Source organism: Muscardinus avellanarius (assembly GCF_963383645.1).
Source record: "Muscardinus avellanarius genome assembly, chromosome: 16".
NCBI classification, from domain to species: Eukaryota; Metazoa; Chordata; class Mammalia; order Rodentia; family Gliridae; genus Muscardinus; species Muscardinus avellanarius.
Genome location: NC_137802.1, coordinates 588,238 through 606,434, shown reverse-complemented (window position 1 = coordinate 606,434; position 18,197 = coordinate 588,238). Strand labels below are relative to the sequence as shown.

Sequence of the window (18,197 nt, the reverse complement as noted above, 5' to 3'; positions counted from 1 at the left end):
ACTGCGGGACAGATCCTGCGGCTGGGTCAGATCAGGGTGCTCTGGTCTAGGCCCGTGAAAGAGTACGCGGGGCGCAGGCCGTGTCCCCACCACACCCACAGTCACACTAGCATGGGGACACGGAGAGCCGGGTGCACCCAATGGCCCAGGCCTGGCTGGGTGCAAGCGCCGTGGCCGTGGGGAGGCACCCTGGCCGCCTGCCCTCCACGCACCTGGAGCTGATGTACTGCAGAAAGTAGTTGGTGGCGGATGAGGCCTCGGGGCTGGGCTGTGCTGCGCTCTCCATGCCAGCCGCGTCGGCGTTTTCATTCATCAGCTGGGGACAGGGGACACGCTGCTCAGGGAAGGCAGCGTGTGAAGCCGGGCGGGAGCCGTCTGCCATCGGCCTGACTACGTTTTGCTCTCAGCAAAGACACAAAAGCAGGGCAGAGAGCACTGAGCCTGCCACAGACCATCCCGCCACGCCGCATCTGGGGGCGGCTCACACCTGCCCCTTGGGCCTGCTGACAGGCGTGAGCGGCAGCATGGAGACCCGTGCTTGTCATCCCAGGACGTGGGAGGCCAAGACAGGAGGCTCGCCCCGCAACTTAGTGAGACCCTGTTTCAAAATAAAGAATACAAACATAGGGCTGGGGTGCTTATAGCTCAGAGGTGACATACCCCTGGGTTCAGGCCCCAGGACCACTGAGAGCCCCTCAAACAAACCCACAGCACGAGCAGCATCTGGCGGGCTCCTCCAGAGCCTGGGCCGCCCCTGGGCCCAGGAGCCCTAGGAGCGGGAGTGGCCAGTGACGGGGCAGCAAGGAAAGGAAGCTGGCCTGGGCCCGCCTGCGGGAAGGCACCCGCTGGTCCCGGCCCGCAGGCAGACCTGGCCTCCCCACACAGGCCTCGTTACCTGGCCCAAGTCACTCCCACGGCTCGCGTGCCCCCGGGCCGCAGACACGGGCAGCTGCTCCCTGGAGCGGCACCCTGGGCCCCCACTGACTCCGTGCCCAGCATGTATTAGCCCCAGGAGTGACGACCGCAGGGCGTCAGGTCTGGCCACTGAGGCAAGACCGCTCTCGGGCTCCGAGGAGCCCCGCTAGACGAAGTGCTGGGAACCACAGGGGCCGTGCAGGCCGGCAGAGCTGCCACAGGCTCCCACGCCGCACCACCAGGCCCCTGCCACGCTGCAGCCCCTTGGCACAGGTGCCCTGCCTTTTGGAGGAGAAAGCCAGCAGCCCCATCGCCCCGCCTCTGGGCCTTGTGGTGCTGGGGATGGAACCCAGGGGCAGTCTACCTCGGAGCTACATCCCCAGCTTTTTTTTAATGTTTTTATTTTGAAACAGGGTCTCACTAGGCTGCTGAGACTGTCTTCAAATCTGGGGCCCTCCTGTCTCAGTCTAAGTACTGGAACTACAGATATGTACTGCCATACCTGGCTCCCACTGAACTTTAGAAACCGAGGGGGCAGCTGGGCTGGTGGCACTGTAATCCTAGTCCATGGGAGGCTGAGACAGGAGGATTACAGGTTCAAGGCCAGCCTCAGCAACTTTGATCTGTTTCAAAATAAGCATTTGGCCAGGTGTGGTAGCACACACTTGCAATCCCAGCATTTGGAAGGCTGAGACCAGAGGATTGCGGTTCTCAACAGCCTTAGCTACTTAGTGAAGCCCTCTGCAACTCAGTGAGACCGGCTTCAAAATAAAAAATACGCCGGGCGTGGTGGCGCACGCTTGTAATCCCCGCGCTTGGGAGGCAGAGACAGGAGGATCGCGAAGGTTCGAAGCCAGCCGCGCGCACTGGCTTAGGAGACCCTGTTTCCAAATTAAAAAAAATATGTAAAAATAGGTCTGGGAGTGTAGCCCAGAGAAAGAAGGGCTTCCAGGAACCCCAGTACCACCAAAAAAATAGGGCAGGGGGTGTAGCTTGGAGGCAGAATGCTCCTGGGTTCCATCCCCACACCCGTTAAAATAAAATAAAATAAGGATTTAAAAGAGCTGGAAGTTATGGCTCACAGGCAGAACGCCCTTGGGTTCAGTCCCCAGCACCAAATACACGAAACAGACAAAAGTGAAAACCAACTTGAGGTTGCTGGGCAGAGCCCACAGCTGCCTGCAGGCTGGTGTCCGGGCTGCCCAGGCCACCGCAGCCACACAGGGAGGCGCCCGTGTCCCAGCTGAGTGGGGGCCGGGAGGTGGAGACAGTGGCTGGGTCTCAGTGGAGAGCGCCCATGCCCAGGGAGGGTGTTTCTGCCCAGCCCGTCCTCTCCCTGCTCTCCAGCTGCCAGGGGCTGAGCAGCTCTCCTGCCCCACCTCAGGGTCCAAAGCAACGGAGCCGCCGGCCATGGACTGACCCCTAAACCAGAGCCCTAACAAGGCCTTCCTCCTCAAAGTTACACCAACCATTGAGATCACAGCGTGGAAAGCCACTGACACTCTCCCAGGGCAGGGCAACCCTGGCCCTGACAATGGCCGGTGACACACAAGCTCCCAGGGACATGTGCTCGGGGCCTCCCTGCCAGCCTGCCCAGGAGCAGGTGGGAGCCACGCTCACAACAGGGCACCTCAGGGAGGGCCCAAGGCCACCGCAGGGAGGCCGCTACCCATGGTGCCGCCACGGCCATAGCACCTTCCCCAGGGTACGCTCTCCTTCAACCCTTTTTTATTTTTGCAGGACTGGGGATGGAGCCCGGGGGCATCCTATCTCTGAGCTGCACCCCCTGCCCTAGTTTTTATTCTTTCTTCTTGAGATAGGGTCTCACTAAGTTACAGAGGACCTAAGTAGCTGGGCCTGGCCAAGAACCCAGATCCTCCTGTCTCTGCCTCCCAAGTACTGGATTACAAGCGTATGCCGCCATGCCTGGCTGACCCTGCTTTCTAAAAGGAAGTGACTTCTCTCTGGTTGAGCCCGAGGCTCAGAGCTCAGCTCGCCTGCCGCCCGCCCCGTACCACACACCTTCACCCTGTCCCTCAGGTTCTGCCCGAAGACAAAGGCCCGCGCCACCGCGCAGTCCTCTCGTTCCTGCGCTGCCGCGCGGTCCTCTCGCTCGCAGCTCTGCTCCCTGGGGGCTCCACTGCGCTCCGTCGGGGATTCGCGCTCCTGCTGGAAGCAAGCCAGACACCCCTGCTGCAAGATGACACAGCGGCCGACAAAGTCTCGGCGAGGCTTTAGACGGCGCTCGCATCACAGCCCACACCTCGGCCAGCGTGGCTCCCGGGTCAGAGACTGGGCGGCCGCAGCAGGCCTTCTGCACCTTCCTGGAGCCAGACTGGGTCCAGGGACGGGTGGCGGCCTTTCTGTGCAGGTGAGGGCCGTACAGAATGGAGCGCAGCCTGGCCGCAGCGCCCTCGGTGCCCAGGACGAGGGACTGGGTTGCACCAGGTCTAAGCACTGCGGCGACGCAGTGGCACGCCTGTCGTCCCAGTCCGAGGGAGGCCGAGGCAGGACCGTCGCAGGTTTGAAGCCAGGCTTGGCCACTCAGCGACCCTCAGCACCTAGAGACTACTCCAAACCCAGAAAGAAAACAGGCTGGGGTGTAGCTCGGAGGAGAGCACCCCTGGGTTCAAGCCCCAGGACCAAAATAAACAAAATAAAACATATCAGGGGCAACTTGGGAGGCCAGCACAGGAGGACTGCAGGTTCAAAGCCAGCCTGGGTAACTCAGCAAGACCGTGTCAATATTTAAAGTTAGCCAGGCATGGTGGGGTATACCTGTAATCCCAGCAACTTGGGAGGCTCAGACGAGGATGGCAGGTTTCCAGCCTCAAAAGCTTAGTGAGGCCCTCTACAATTAGTGAGACCTTGTTACAAGAATAAAAAATAAGCCGGGCGTGCTGGCGCACCCTTGTAACCCCAGCATTCAGAAGGCTGAGACCAGAGGATCGCGGTTCGCGGCCAGCCTCGGCTACTTAGTGAGGCCCTGTGCAATTCAGTGAGACCCGGTTTCAAAATAAAGAATAAATAAATAGAGCTGGGGGTGTAGCTTAGAGGTTGAATGCCCCTGGGTTCCATCCCCAGACCTGAAAAAAAAAAAAAAAAAGAATAAAAAATAGGGCTTGGAATATAGCTTGGAAGTAGAATGCCCCTGGGTTCCAACCTCAGTACAGCAAAATAATAAATAAATAAATAAATAAATAGCTGGGTCAGGTTGGGCATGTGCCATCATCCCAATACTAGGGAGGCCGAGCCAGGAGGAGCACAGGTCTGAGGCCAAACTTAGCAATCCAGCGAGCCCCTATCTGAAAACAATAAACACCAAGGGCTGGATGCAGGCAGAGGCCGAACGCCCGGGCCCGTCCCCTAGCACCACAAACGCAACAGGCACCAAAATTCAAAATAAGAAGGGCTGGGGGAACTCAGTGTGCAGAGCGCCCGCCCCACGCAAGACAGGAAAACAAAACAGGACAGCTGCTGACGAGACGGGAGGGAGGGCCGGCGTCCCTGCGAGGTGCCGCGCACAGGCTCGGAGCCAGCTGCAGCTCACGCGGGGCCCAGCACCGGGGAAGGCAGGTGCGGTGGCCAGCGCGCGGCAGAGCTGTCCGTGCCGGCGCCCGGGGCCTCGGCTGGGCCTCTACTGCTTACTTCAGATTTCCATGTTGCTGGAGTATTTCCACCTTGCAGGCAGACTTTTTAAGTAAAGGGCTTGGGCACGCTCCTCCCTTTGGCACAGTGGCGCGCGGACTTGCTAGAACCCATGTGGTTTCCTTGTCCCACAATAAAAGCAGTTCAAGGGGAGCTTTGGGGGACTGCGTGGCAGGCAGGGGCGCGGGTCAGGCTGGGAGGCGGCGTGGAGGGCCGGAGCGGACTCCGCGGGGAAGACGGCCAACGCGCCAGCACATCGCTCCAGACGCCGCCTGCTCACTGTGCCGCTTCACCGCGTCCCTGCCACAATCCCAGAGACCACAATCAGCGAGCCGCTGAGCTCATTGCAGTCACATGCCCGCCCACATGGCGTTGGCTGGGGCCTGCAGGGCGAGGGACGCGGCAGCGAGGCTGCCTGGGCCCTGGAGGCCACGCAGAGAGGCCCCACTCGCAGAGAGCAAGAGCAGAGGACTGACTCAGCCAGGCAGGCGGCGCACGCTGCAATCCCAGCACCCAGGGGACAGGAGGATCGAGGCAGCCCAGAGGCAAAACGCCTGCGGAGCACGCCCCGGCCCGCACGGGAAGGGCACAGCCTGGGTACCTCGGGGCCTGCACTAGCCGTGGGCCCTGCAGAGGTGGCCCACGGAGCCCGGGCTCAGGGCTGGCTCTCCGGCACACTCAGCTACTGGTCACTCAGCAGCAGCAGCGGCGTGCTATGGAAGCGACTCCTGTTTCTGTGGCTTGAAGGCAGGCTGGGGTGTTTCAGACTAGCCGGGCAGACAGTGGCTTTCTGGGCTAGAGCCCAAGCACCCGGCGGGCAGGTGGCGGGCGGAGGGAGGAAGCCACAGAGCAGCTCAGCTCCAGGCAAGGACGCCCAGTGGAAAGCCTGAGTGCCCGCCCGGCTTCGCTTGCCGTGGCGGCACTGTGGTTGGTTCCTGACCCTCTCGTTTCAAAGCCACCTCTGCCAGGCTTGAACGCAGCTCTTGTTAAACTCCCCTTGTTTTAAAGCAGCTACCAAAAACACTGCCCTTGGCCTGTAAAATCCAGAATCCCCAAGGTCTGGGCTCTTTTTTTGGTACTGGGGATTGAACCCAGGGGCACTCTACCTCCCAGCCCATTTGCTTATTTTTTTCTTGCTACGTTGCTGAGGCTGCTCTCCAATCTGCGATTCTAAATCTGAGCCTCCCGAGTGCTGGGGTCGTGCAGTGAGCTGCCGAGCCTGCCTTTCTCCTTTAGGTGAAGTGTTTCTGAGCCAGTTTTCCAGGTATGGTTCCCAGTGACTGCCTGAGGGGTCGCTGCAGTGTGCAAACAGGGACAGACATTTCTTCACGTGGAATGTTCCAAGACATTATCCGGCGAGGCCAGGCCCCGAGCCAGCGGCCTCTGGACTCAAGCTGGGTGTGGCTGAGGGCCCGAGCACCTCGGCGTCCTGCAGGCGGGCTTGGCTTGAGTGCTGTTCTGGGGTCAGAGAGGGCCACGCGTGGCTGTCTGGTGATCTGGTGCTGGGGTTCAGATGTCGCCTGTGCCAGGGCTGGGGGAGGTGCGGGACCCGCGCAAGAGCCGGCCTGCCAAGGCAGAGGCTTCTCACACCCGAGGAGGCTGCCCACTGTGGCCGCAGCCTCGAGTCTCCCAGAGCTGTGCCCGTCCGATGTGAGCCTCTGAGCCGTGAGCTAAATCAACCCGTCTTCCCTACACACCCCCTGAGCGAGGTGCTCTGCTCAACGGCAGAGTGGGCCTCGGGCCCGCCCCACGGCACCAACCTCAAGCACGCGGGCCTCGTCAGCAGGTGCAGAGGGACTCCTCCGGGCAGGGTTTTCTGGTGACGGAGGTGCGGCTGGCCCCGCGCAGTCTGCTGGGATGCTGACGCCATTGGTGCTGCTGCTGGGGACTAGAGGGAGGAGGGGGAGATTGGGTGCCAGCCGGGCCCCGTGCCACTCCACAGCTCCCGCTCCCGCTGTGCCCTGGCCGGGCACCCACCAGGCAGCTGGGCGGAGGAGAGGGTGTGGCATGGCCAGCAAAGCTCATATGTTCTGAGTTCTTAGATTAAGAAACAAGAAGCCAAAGGCGAACCATCACAGAAGTGAGGGTGTCTCAGCTGCATTCCAAAAGGGGGGGTGGCAATCTTTTTTTTCTGGGCGTGTGGTACTGGGGATTGAACCGAGGGGCGCTCTACCTCTACCTCTGAGCTACACTTCCAGCCCTATTTTATTTTTTATCTTCAAGCAGGGCCTGGTTAAGCTGCCGTCAGCCGAAGCGGCTGAGGCTGGCCTTAAATCTACGACCCTCCCATCTTAGCCCGAGAATGGAAGCACAGGTGTAAAGCACCGCGCCCGCTGCCCCGAGTCCATCACATTCTTGAGACGGGGTCTCACTCAGCTGCGGAGTCTGGCCTTGCGCCTCCTGTCCGTCCTCTCCAGCACTAGGGTTCCAGGTGTGGCCAGTGTACCTGGGCTGGGGAACCTTTTCTTTTTTTGTTTGTGGGATCGAATCCAGGGCATTCTAGCTCCGAGTGTGCCGTCCCTTTTCAATTTTATGCTCTGCAACAGGGTCTTACTAAGTGACCGAGGCTGGCCTTCAGGCTGTGGTCCTCCTGGCCCGGCCTCCCGAGAGCTGGCTGGGGTACGATTCTTAATGAGTTCCACGAAACTTTAATTTTATGATTAAATACGTATTTTCCCCCTTATAATAGTAGAAGGTGATCTGGGGCATAGCTCGTGGCAGAGCATTTGCTTAGAAAGCTTGAGGCTTAGAGTTTAATCCCCAGCGACACGCAGCGCACACGCACACGCAGCGCACACACAGTCCCATGTAATCAAAAACTCTTCAGAAGTCCCAGCGAGTCCCCGCGTTTGAGACGAGCCGCCTGGTGGAGGGCTCGGGTCACAGGGACCAAGAGGGAAGCCAAGGGCTAAGGGCGAGGTGGCGAGCTGCAGGAGCAGGCGGAGGTCCCGGAGCCGACTCATCTCGCCGGGGTGGCCTCCAGTCCCCTGGAGACCCGTGAGGACACGTGGAGACCGAGAGTGGGGAGTCCCGGCCGGGCGGGCGGCAGCTCTTACCGTGGTGCGGCAGCGCCTTCGGCTGCGGGGCCTGCAGCACTGCTGGGCGGAGCACGCTGCGCTGCTGCTCCTTGGGCTTCTGGCTGGGCAGCCCTGCAAGGCAAGCCAGCTCCGCTCGGCCCGACCCCGGTGCGGGCACCAGCGCCCGCCCCAGGCGCTTCAGGGAAACCTCCCCAGCCTCCGTGGAACAGGCGGGCAGGCACACGGTTTACAAGCCCGCGCTCTTTTCCAACAGCGGGATGCACATTCTAGCTGCGTGTTTCCATGAGGTGCCGTCACAGCCCTCCCTGCCATCAATGCAGTGTGCTTCTGGAGGGGCAGCGGTCCTCTGGCACAGGGCCAGGGGCAGGGGGCGAGGGGAGGCACGAATACACACTGACTCCCAGAGAGGTGGGCCTCTGCTTGGGGGTCACACAAAGGCACCCTCTGCCCGCTCCCCAACGCCAGGTGGGAAGACCCTCCCCTGCACCAGGAGGCGCCTTGCCCGTGGCCTCCCTCCGGTCCCCTTGGCGGGCCCGCCCAGGCGCAGGAGCAGCGTGCCACAGCCGGCTGCACGGTGGCTGGTCACGTCCTGTGGCGGGCCACCTACCTGCACTGGGCGCCTGGCCGTGGATCAGTGTCGGCGGCTTCAAGCGGAACCCGCTGCTCTTCTCCTCTGCAAGCACAGGGAACGGATGAAAGCAGGCCTGCCCGCAGCCCCCAGGATCCCACGCAGAAGCCTGAGGCCGGCTGACTGGTCAGCGGGGTCGGCAGGCCTGGGGCTGCGGGGTGGGGGCTGGGCAGGGCCCACGTGGCGGAGGCGGGGTGAGACACAGTGCGGGGGGACAGCAGCCTGGGCTCCCGTGACGGCTGTGAGGCCGGCTGGGCCGAGCCTCTTGTCCAGACACCTGACGTGCGAGTCTGGGGGCCGTGACTGTGGGTGGGGCGCCTAACTGATCCCTTCCCGGGGAACGCACACAGGTCAGGGCACAGCAGGCCAGAGGCCTGGCGCAGGGCACTGGATCAATACACACACCACTTGTGTTCTACGGTGAGCACTCCAAAAAACCAGAAAACAAACCCATTTCTAAGGCCACAAACATGGGAATAAACAACAGAAGAAACCTTGTTGGAAGAAATGAAACACTTAATGGGAAGGTATACAAAGAGGCCACACAAGGAGCTGGGCATGGCGGTGCACTCTGGGAGTCCCAGTGACGCAGGCCCAGGCAGGAGAACCGCAAGTGTGAGACCAGCCTGGAAAACTAGTGTGAGCTTGTTTTAAAATAAAAACTCAGCTAGGTGGTGGGCACGCTCATCGTCCCACCATCGTCCCAGTGTCCAGAAGGCAGAGACCAGAGGACTGCGGTTCGCAGGCAGCCTCAGCTACCTTTTAGCGAGGCCCTTTGCAGTTCAGTGAGAAGGGCTGGGGTGTGGCTCGAAGGTACAATGCCCCCGGGTTCCATCCCCAGTACAAAAAAAATAATAATAAAATAAAATGAAGTCAAAAGGGTGTCGGGCGCAGTGGCACGGGCTGTCACCCCGGCACTTGGGAGGCCGAGACAGAAGGACCGCAGGTTCAAGGCCAGCCTCAGCAGGTAGTGAGGCTCTCATCAACGTGCTGAGATCCCGTTTAAAATAAAATAAGGCTGGGGTGTTCTCAGTGGTAGAACACCCCTGGGTTCAATCCATGTACAAAAAGAAAAAGAGCCCACACAGCGTGGCGCCGATAGAAGTGTCCAGAACAGGCAAAGCAGAGACAGGAGGCCAATCCGGGTCTCCAGCAGTGGGGGCTACTCATGACACAGGGCTGCTTCCTGGGATGATGAAAAATTCTAGAATCCATAGTGGCGATGGGCACACAGTAACTCCAGGGACGTGCTACGAGCCACTCAACTATACCCAAAATCGGTGCCACGAGGACCCTTTCCACCAAGATGGCTCTCCTGCTCTGCCGAGGCCAGGGCCAAAGTGAGGGGCTCCGGGGCCACGAAGGCGGGCCGGGAGGCAGCCATGGCCCCGGCCCCGGCCGCACAGGAGGCGCCCCTCAGCGGAGCCTGGCCGCCGTGGAGACAGATGCCGGCACGGCGCAGGCCCCCTCCGGGCTGTGAGGAAGCCCGTGGCACCTAGCCAGGCCTGACAGCGGAGAGCAGGCCTGTGTGCGCTGGCTCCGACCTCCAGGGTGCTCACTGTTGCCAACAGAGCTCCATGGCCTAAATTGGCCCAGCGGGCCGATTCTAAATGTGTGTCCTTTCACTCTGACAACCGAAAAACGACGCATGGCGACGGCACGGTGAGCTGCATGAACCTCCGCCCAAGAGGCTGGGCGTGGCGAGCCCCGCGCAGGGAGTGGACTGGGAGGACCTGTGCCACGAGGGGCAGCGGCTGGGGGGCGGAGGGCGTGGGCCTCGAGGGTTACCCCAGCGGCCTTCTCAGGAGGCCAATGCGGACGCGCCCTTCCCGACGGCTCAGGCAGTCTCATGGTAGAGGTAAGACCCACGGTTCTGGTCATTCCCCACACGCCCTGGGACGTGGCTGCTGAACGCTCCTGGTGCTGTGCTCTGGATGCAGCTGACAGCGGGGCCAACGGGCCGGGCCTTCATGGCCACTGCCAGCCTGGTGCTGAGCCCAGAACCTGGTGCAGTCTGAAGACGCACAGGACACCTGCCAAGTACCACGGCGAAGGGACAGACGGATCTGCCGTGAGACTACTGACAGCTGGGCTGCGGGCCCATGTGGAGGTCCGCCTATGGGGTGCCCCGCTCTGGAGGCTATCCACGGAAACACGCATGGTTTCTTATCACCCCTTCCAGAAGCACTGTGCCCAGCAGTCGGCGTGCAACGTGGAGGGGCCCCTCACGCCCGGCTGAGGCCCGCCACACACCCAGAGCTGCGGGCACGGGCCCTGGCTGCAGGGAGGCACAGGCTACTTGCTGTCTGGGGCCTTTTTGCTCGCCTCCGCAGGCCCTGAGTGAGGTCTGTGGGAAGCACTGCTCCCTGGGGGAAGTGCTCTAAGGAGGAGCACACCCTGGAATCCAACCTGCCTGCACCAGATGTGGAAAGAGTCCTGGAGCGTACTACGCTTGCACATGGCGAAGATGGAGCAGCCCCGCACATGGAGGTGTGTGCCCCAGCGCTGTCCACAGGACACCACGCAGCCAGATCCTGTCCAAGAGCCCACCCTTCACACAAAGAAGCAGGGCTGAGACGGGGAACCAAGGGTGAGCCTGGAGCCTCTCCTTGGACGGAGAGTGAAGCGGGGTAACTGAAGACCAGCCGGCGTGGCGGCCACACTCATCATCCCTGTACTCGGGAAGTGGAGACAGGAGGATCGCGCAGGTTTGAAGCCAGCCTTGCTGGTTTAAGAGATCCTGTTTCCAAATAAAAATATAAAATAGGTCTGGGAGTGTAGCCCGGAGGTAGAAGGGTTTCCAGGAACCCCAGTACCACAAAAAAAAAAAAAAAAAAAAAAAAAGAACAAAGAGACCCAGGTGGGTGCGAGCTGAGCACTGAAGTAAAGACGAGGATGACAGACTGCGCCTGCCACCCGCTGACAAGGGAGCCCGGGAGCCACGGCATCGTGGCCCGCCAACGGGGGTGGGTGGGGGCGGGGGAGGAGGCTCCCCTTCCAGACGCAGGGAGGGGAGGAGACAGTGCCCACTGTGCCCTGAGGCCTGTGCCCGGTGCACACGGGGCGCGGAGCATGGGCGAGTGAGAGAGGACACTTGACAAACCCACACGGCCACGGCTGGCAGGCGGCCTACAAGGCCACCCAGGACCTGGGCGGTGCCCCTCCTCGTCAAGCAAGAGGCCCCGCGGGCAGGAGGACAAGCACACATGGCACACACCAAGGACAGCGTCGCTCCTATGGCTTCCAGTCCAAGGAGCCTTCCCTGGGTCTGACCACCAGGAATCGCTGCCGTGGCCTGCAGCAACGTCGAAGGGCACAGAGGAGCTGCACAGGCAGGCTGCAAGGACTGAGCGAGCCGGGCCGGAGGCCCTTGCTGTCAGGACACTGGCGGGCTGGGGACTGGGAGGGGTCTCCAGGGAAGAGGCTATGAAGCCTTCGTGAGCCTCCCATAGTTACTCAAGCGCTGCAGAATTAAAGCTAAGACAGAGGAAGGAACAGACCTCACTGCGGGCGGCTCGCATGTGGCCCATGGTCGCTGGGGACGGCAAACCAAGGCGTGTCCAGGCTGTGAAGCAGGCACGGGCCACGTCGGTCTCCCAGAGCCACCCTTTTCTCAAATGCCAAGGACCAAGGACTGGAGGGGGGTCGAGGCGTGCGGCAGCTCCACGGCACATGGGACTGAGACCCAGGACTCCAGGGCCCGGCCACCTAGGCAGAACCAGAGCCTGTGGGTGCTGCCCCACGGCCCAGGACCCTGCCAGGTGACCGTGGTCTGGCAAGGGTGGAGTGCACTGCCAGACGGTGCGCCAAGGCAGGTCACGGCCCGGCGCCTCCCCACTTGGTCCCGCCCCGCCAGCGCGAGCCCGTCACGCGACGCTCCTCAAGTTGGCAGTGGGTTTACATAAGGGCGGTTGGGTTACAGAATTGGGGTTGTTAAACGTGCTCGTTAAATCTTTTATGGGGAATTTCAGCCTCGTGAGAGAAATTTTCAGGAAATCTTGGAGTTGGTTTTCTAGCGAAAGACCAAAAAAGGCGGGCTCGGGCCCTTCAGGAGGGACCAAGCTATTTTCTGTAAGTTTTTTTTTTTCCATACTGGGGATAGAACCCAGGGCCATTCTACCTCTGAGATACACCCCCAGCCCTATTTTCTATTCTTTAATTTCGAGACAGGGTCTCACTAAGTAGTTGAGGCTGTCCGCAAACTTTGATCCTCTGGTCTCAGCCTCTGAAATGCTGGGATGACGAGCGCGGCCACCGCGCCCGGCCCGTGAGTTTCCAAGCGGCGCTTCAGCTGCTCCTCTGAACAGACCTGGGCGATACTCGTTAACGTCAAGTCTCCTACAGAGCAGAGGAAGGGCTCTGGCCCGATGGCGCAGTGTCGCACAAGGGGTGGGGAAGCCCGTGCGAGGTGCAGAGGGGCCTCATCCGTCAGCCTCCACGCTGCACTCACACCAGCCTGTCCCACCGGGTTGCTGAGGTGGCCTGCATCCGCCGTCCTCCATCTCAGTCTCTCAAGTAGAGATTACAGGTCGCATCGCCATGCTCAGTTTTTTTATTTTTTTGCGGTACTAGTGATGGAGCCCAGGGGCACTGTACCTCCGAGCTACATCCCCAGCCCTATTTTTTAGTCTTTTTTTTTTTTTTTAAATCTTTGAAACACAGTCTGAGTTGCAAAGGGCCTCGCTAAGTATCTGAGGTTGTCCACAAATTGTAATCTTCAGGTCTCAGCCTCCCAAGCGCAGGGATTACAAGTGTGCGCCACCATACCCAGCTCCAAGACCTATTTTTTATTCTTTATTTTGGTGGTCCTGGGGTTCCTGGAAGCCCTTCTACCTCCGGGCTACACTCCCAGACCTATTTTTATAATTTTTATTTGGAAACAGGGTCTCTTAAGCCAGTGAGGCTGGCTCCGAACCTGCGCGATCCTCCTGTCTCCGCCTCCCAAGTGCGGGGATTACAAGCATGTGCCACCACGCCAGGCTTTTATTCTTTATTTTGAAATAGGGTCTTACTGAGCTGTTGATGCCTCACTTCCAGTGCCCATTTCTGCTGAAGATCTTATCTGACGATATCTGCCATGAGCCTCCCAGAAGAGCCCCCAGGGACCGGAGGATGGCCAGGGATGAGGGGCCTCAAGGGTGAGTAGAGTCACCCCTGAGAACCACAGAGCCTGAGGCATGAGAACACTGCACGCTGTGGGCAGGGAAGGCGGCCAGAAGGCAGGGGTGTGCGGAGTCGCCCTCCCAGCCCCAGCAGGAGCTCAGACAGGCACTGGGACCCCTTGAGGAAATCACTAGAGACGCCATGTACATGGGGCTTGCGGCCCAGTGGTCTCAGCCAGGCTGCCAGCCGGCTGCCCATCTTGCCTTGGGTCCCCAGCCCTACCTTGGCACCCTGGACCCTTTGGGGCAGGCGACAGGGCAGAAGACCACACAGAGACCCATGCCTCAGCCCCAGCTCCTCAACAGCCCACAGCCCCGCCCCCCGCCCAAGTTAACTTAATTAGAAACAGCCTCTCAAGGTTGCTGAGAGCCTAAGTGCCCAGGCCGGCTTTGAGCCTGCGCTCCTCCTGTCGCAGCCTCCGGAGTCTGGGCTCACATGCCTGCTGGCTCACATGCAGGACCCGAAGCGTCACGGGCGCAGCCTCCCAATGCGCCTGCGCCAGCTCCACGCCCGCGGCCCCGCCCTCAGGAGGCTACAGCAGAGCCCCTCTGTGCCGCCTGCCTGCGGCGCCTCTGGTGCTGGAGGGGCCGGCTGGAGGTCGAGGAAGCAGAAGCGCCCCCATCACAGAACACCGTGCAGGGATCCAGGGGCAGACATCTTCACAGGGAAGAGATGTCTAGGGCCTGGGCTGCAAAGCCTCAGGATCTGGTGACAAGGGCCACGCGCCTCCTGGGCCGCACACAGGAGTGACGGCACCTCACTGTCCGCGATGGACACGAAGGCCGGAGGGACAACCGTGGAGGGCGGCGAGTCCCCTGTGCGTCCGTGCCACCGCGCACCCGAGTGGAAAGCGGCTTCCTGAGCGACTGTCATAAGGGGCGTGACTGCAAAGTATTTTCTGGGAAACTCCCAGATGAATTTCGTGTTGGTAGCGGAGGGCGCTCCCTACCTCCAAGTTGGCACCACAGAAGCTGAGTCAGACCAGGGAACGCAACGCTGAGGACCAGATGCGAAGGCCCTGCAGGCCGCCCCACTGGAGACGGCCAGGTGTTCTGAGCTCCCACGAGTGGCCCACTGACCGCCCTCGGCCGCCCCGGCCACCTCCAGCCCATCAGAGCCACGCTGGCCCTGCACGTGGCCCTGTCCACAGCCAGGCCAGGCCCCTCCTCCTGCTGGGCCTGGCAGGCACTCTATCCCTCCACCTCCACCCACAAGCCAAGCGACAGGCTTGGAAAGAGCAGCCCCAGTTAAGGGGTGACCCCCATGCTCTCAAGAGCTCACCTTCTGTGACCTCATGGCGACGGCAACCCAGAGGCCTCAGCAGCTCCAAGAGCCGCAGACCCCCGATGGGGCCATCCGGCCTGCGCTGGGCAAGCGCTAACACACTGCAGGAGACCACACCTCCACGCTCCACCCAGGGCAGGACCACAGCGCCGGCGCGAGCTCACCTGACTGTGCGGGTGGGAGCTGGGTCAAAGACGACGTTCTTTCTCGCTTGACGGGAGGGCAGTAATTCCCATCTTCTCTGTCAGAATCTACAGCACAGCGGAGGACAGGGAGGAGCGTCAGGCTGCTTCTGTCTCCTGGGGATGGAGCCCAGGGTGCTCTGCAACACAGCCCGCCCCTCTTTACTTTTTTGTAGGTCTGGGGATGGTGCCCAGGGGCATTTGACCTCTGTGCCACACCCCCTGCCCTATTTTTTTATTCTTTATTTGGAAACAGGGTCTCACTAAGTTGCTGGGAGCCTCACTGAGTAGCTGAGGCTGGCCTTGACCTGTGCGATCCTCTTGTGTCAGCCCCCCAAGCGCAGGGATGACAAACGTGTGCCTCCATGCCCGGCTGCACTTTGGCCTGGGGCTTGCGGCCCTCCTGCTCCAGGGCCTGGCCAGCTGGTGACAGGTGCGGGCGGCCCTGCGCCCGACGATGGCCAGTGTGCTTGCTCCTGCCTTACCTTCTCCCGCCTCAGGGCTGGAGCCTCCGGCTGACCTCTGAAAGAGAGCACACAGCAGGGAGGTGAGGGGCGGGCTCCCCAGGACCGAGCACCCCTCACCCTGGAAGGGCAGAGCCCGCAGCATGCCTCCAGGCAACTCCACTCTCGGAACCGCCTCTGACCATCCTGCCACAGCCGCGGCCCATCCCATGCCAGGAACCGCTGAGGGCTGAGCGCGTCCCCACACGGCCTCCGCCGCTTCTCCACAGCTGAGAGGCTGCGTGCCACTGGGCTCCAGCCAGGCCACGATCCATTCTGCCAAGAGCCCAAGCCTTCTGCACAGCGAAGCGGCAGGGTGGCCTGGTGGCCACAGGACGCAGCCCCGGAGCGGCGCCGGCTCCCGGCCCTGTGGCTTTCAAGGTGCCGACTCCTACTCTGAGCTGACCCGTTATCTCCAGAGCAAGTGGAGCTGTGAGACCCGGGGCCAAAGTCTGCTGCCAAGTGTTCAGAAGTGTCAGACCCTGTCCAGCAACCCTACAGATCACGGGACAATCCGAGCCAGAGACCAGGCGGCCCCTTACAGCCCAGTTCTGGAGGTGCGTGAGCGGCAAGGCGCAGAACGCCCATGGCCTCCACGGAGGCTGGAGTTTCCTCTCCAGGGTCAAGTGCAGCAGGACGCCTGCCTGCCTGCCTCCGCTGGTACTGGGAGGACCTCCAGGCACCGGTGCGGGCAGTGGCCTACAAACTGCAGAGTGGCGAGACCCGGGCTGGGGGTGGGAGGCCGCCCGCCCTGTGGGGCTGCGCGCTCCCTGTATAGGCCAGTCCTTCAGAGAAAAACACTGCCTGGCGAAAGCCCAAGAAGGCAGCTGACTTAGCCACACCCCTATCCAGGACAACCCAGAAAGGACTGCCCGGGCGTTCCCGGTGGGGGCTGGCAGCTCGGGCGTGTTGGGAAAGGCGAGGTCTTGCTGGAGGTCGGGTCCATGCACTCTCCGGAGGCAGTTCTTCAGAGGTCATCGCCGCCCAGGTGCTGGGACACACAGTTCTCTGCACACACGGGGCGCTCGGCAGGCCACCATGAACACACTCGTGTCCTCAAGCCCAGGAGGCAGGCTGGGGCGGCCCGGCTCAGCTGGTGCCTACAGAGTCCTCCCTCTCCTCGGCCCTCACTGGGGACATGGGTGCCCGCCTTCCCTGGCAAGGAGGCCTGTGCAGGCCGTGCAGTGTGCTCAGGGTGGGTAGTCCAGGGGTCGAAGGACCCCCAAAGGCCGCGGGGGTGCCCAGCCCAGGACGTCTTGAGGGGCTGGAGACGCCTCGCAGCACTGAGGCCAGAGGTGTGAGCAGCTTGTCTCAGACCGCATCTCTTGGTCACCGGGAACGGGTCCTGATACCACTCACCCTGTCCTCAGTGTGAGAGGAAGGGAGCCTGCGGCGGCTCTGGCGCTCACAAGGGGGCACGGGACCGCGCCTCATCCCCTGAGCCTGTGCCTGCCAGAGCGTCACAGCTCGACGGCGGCGCTGCCTCCGGCCCAGGCTCGGGTCCCCAAGAGCAGGCCCGGCGCATCCCCACCCCACGCCCTCTGCAAGGCCGACTGAAGCTCCAGGGTCCTCTCTCAAACTCAAGCATTTCGGCCAAACCCCCCAAGGTCGCTGCCGGTCCTGGAGAATGTCCCCTCCCAGTGCCTTTGAGCTGGAGACGGCTGCTTCTCTTGGCCTTGGTGGACGGCCTGCCTCCTCACCGCCTTGTCCTCCTCTCCTGCCCACAGAACGAGCCCCTCTGTGGCTTTGATCCGGGTGTGACTTGCGCTGGGTCTCGCTAGGCTCTGGCTCCAGCAGGGAGGTGGTCCTCAGCACAGAGCCCACATGGCGGGGAGTGTGCCCTGGCCCTGACCTTCCCCCGTCCAGGCCGTGGCCCTGACCTTCCTCCACGGCTCCAGGCCTTCCCACCTGCTCTTGCTGCCAGGTCTGTCCCCACGTGTGACCTCCAGGTTCCCATCCGCAGGGACCTCTGACCTCCTCCGCGAGACTGGGCGTCGTCGTCCTGCAGCGCCTGGCTGGTTCCGCTGCTGCTTGTGCCCTCCACCCCTCCGGGTGCCCCTCTAGGAGTTCCATGATGGCCCAAAGCGGGCACCGAGCAGCACTCCATGCCGCACGCCTCTCGCGTCTGGGCTCCGTAAGAAGCCCTCGGAGCATAAGCCAGGGTACAAGGCCTCTTCCGGCCTGCACTTGGCCTCCCGCCCACCTGCTGGTCTGTCCTCCATCCACCTGCACGTCCAAGTCCAGCTGGCCGTGGTCCTGAGAACCGCCGGCCGCCGTGACTCCAGCTCCTCTGTGTCTTCCCACAGCACCCCTGCCAGGCAGGCCTCCGTCCTATCTTCTGCATGGGATCCTGCCCGGCCCATGGTGAGGTACTCTCCCTCTGCGCCCCACAGGCCCAGACGCTGTCCCTCGGGCCCACCATGAGCACCTCTCCCCGCCTCCTGCCACAACACACTTGACTCTCACCGAGCCCTGGGCCGAGATGCACGCCCAAGTCCAGGTCCTCCGCTGCTCTGCTCCCATGACCCCAAGAAGGGCGCCCAGCCAGGAAAGACCAGGCTGCTCCTCCAGATGGCCATGGGAGATCGCAGATCCACTCCCCTGGTTCTAAGAACCCCCACAGAAAGGCAGCTGCCACAGTCCTCCCTGTGAAGGCGCAGGAGGGGCAGGGCCCCTGGGACGGTGGCCGCATGCCGCCTCAGACAAGCTGGCCTTGGACGGAGCGCAGAGCAGGGGAAGCGCACTTCCTCCCCGCTCCCACCAACACCTCGGGACCTGGTTCTAGCCGCTCGACCGCTTGGGCAGGCGCAGCGCGAGCGCAGGGAGCCCCGGCTTG

General features: G+C 61.9%; 1 protein-coding gene across 1 annotated transcript in view; it reads right to left on the bottom strand.

Annotated features, from left to right (window-relative positions):
- RANBP3 (RAN binding protein 3) overlaps positions 1–18,197 on the bottom strand; it is a gene marked incomplete at both ends in the record, with an annotated part of 43,950 nt that overhangs the window by 3,834 nt on the left and 21,919 nt on the right. Inside the window, 8 exons of the mRNA XM_080713031.1 lie at positions 213–316; positions 2,938–3,108; positions 3,179–3,349; positions 6,324–6,451; positions 7,620–7,712; positions 8,209–8,274; positions 14,841–14,927; positions 15,344–15,380. Of these exons, the coding sequence (XP_080569157.1) occupies positions 213–316; positions 2,938–3,108; positions 3,179–3,349; positions 6,324–6,451; positions 7,620–7,712; positions 8,209–8,274; positions 14,841–14,927; positions 15,344–15,380 (857 nt within the window). The remainder of the gene's footprint in view (positions 1–212; positions 317–2,937; positions 3,109–3,178; positions 3,350–6,323; positions 6,452–7,619; positions 7,713–8,208; positions 8,275–14,840; positions 14,928–15,343; positions 15,381–18,197) is intronic.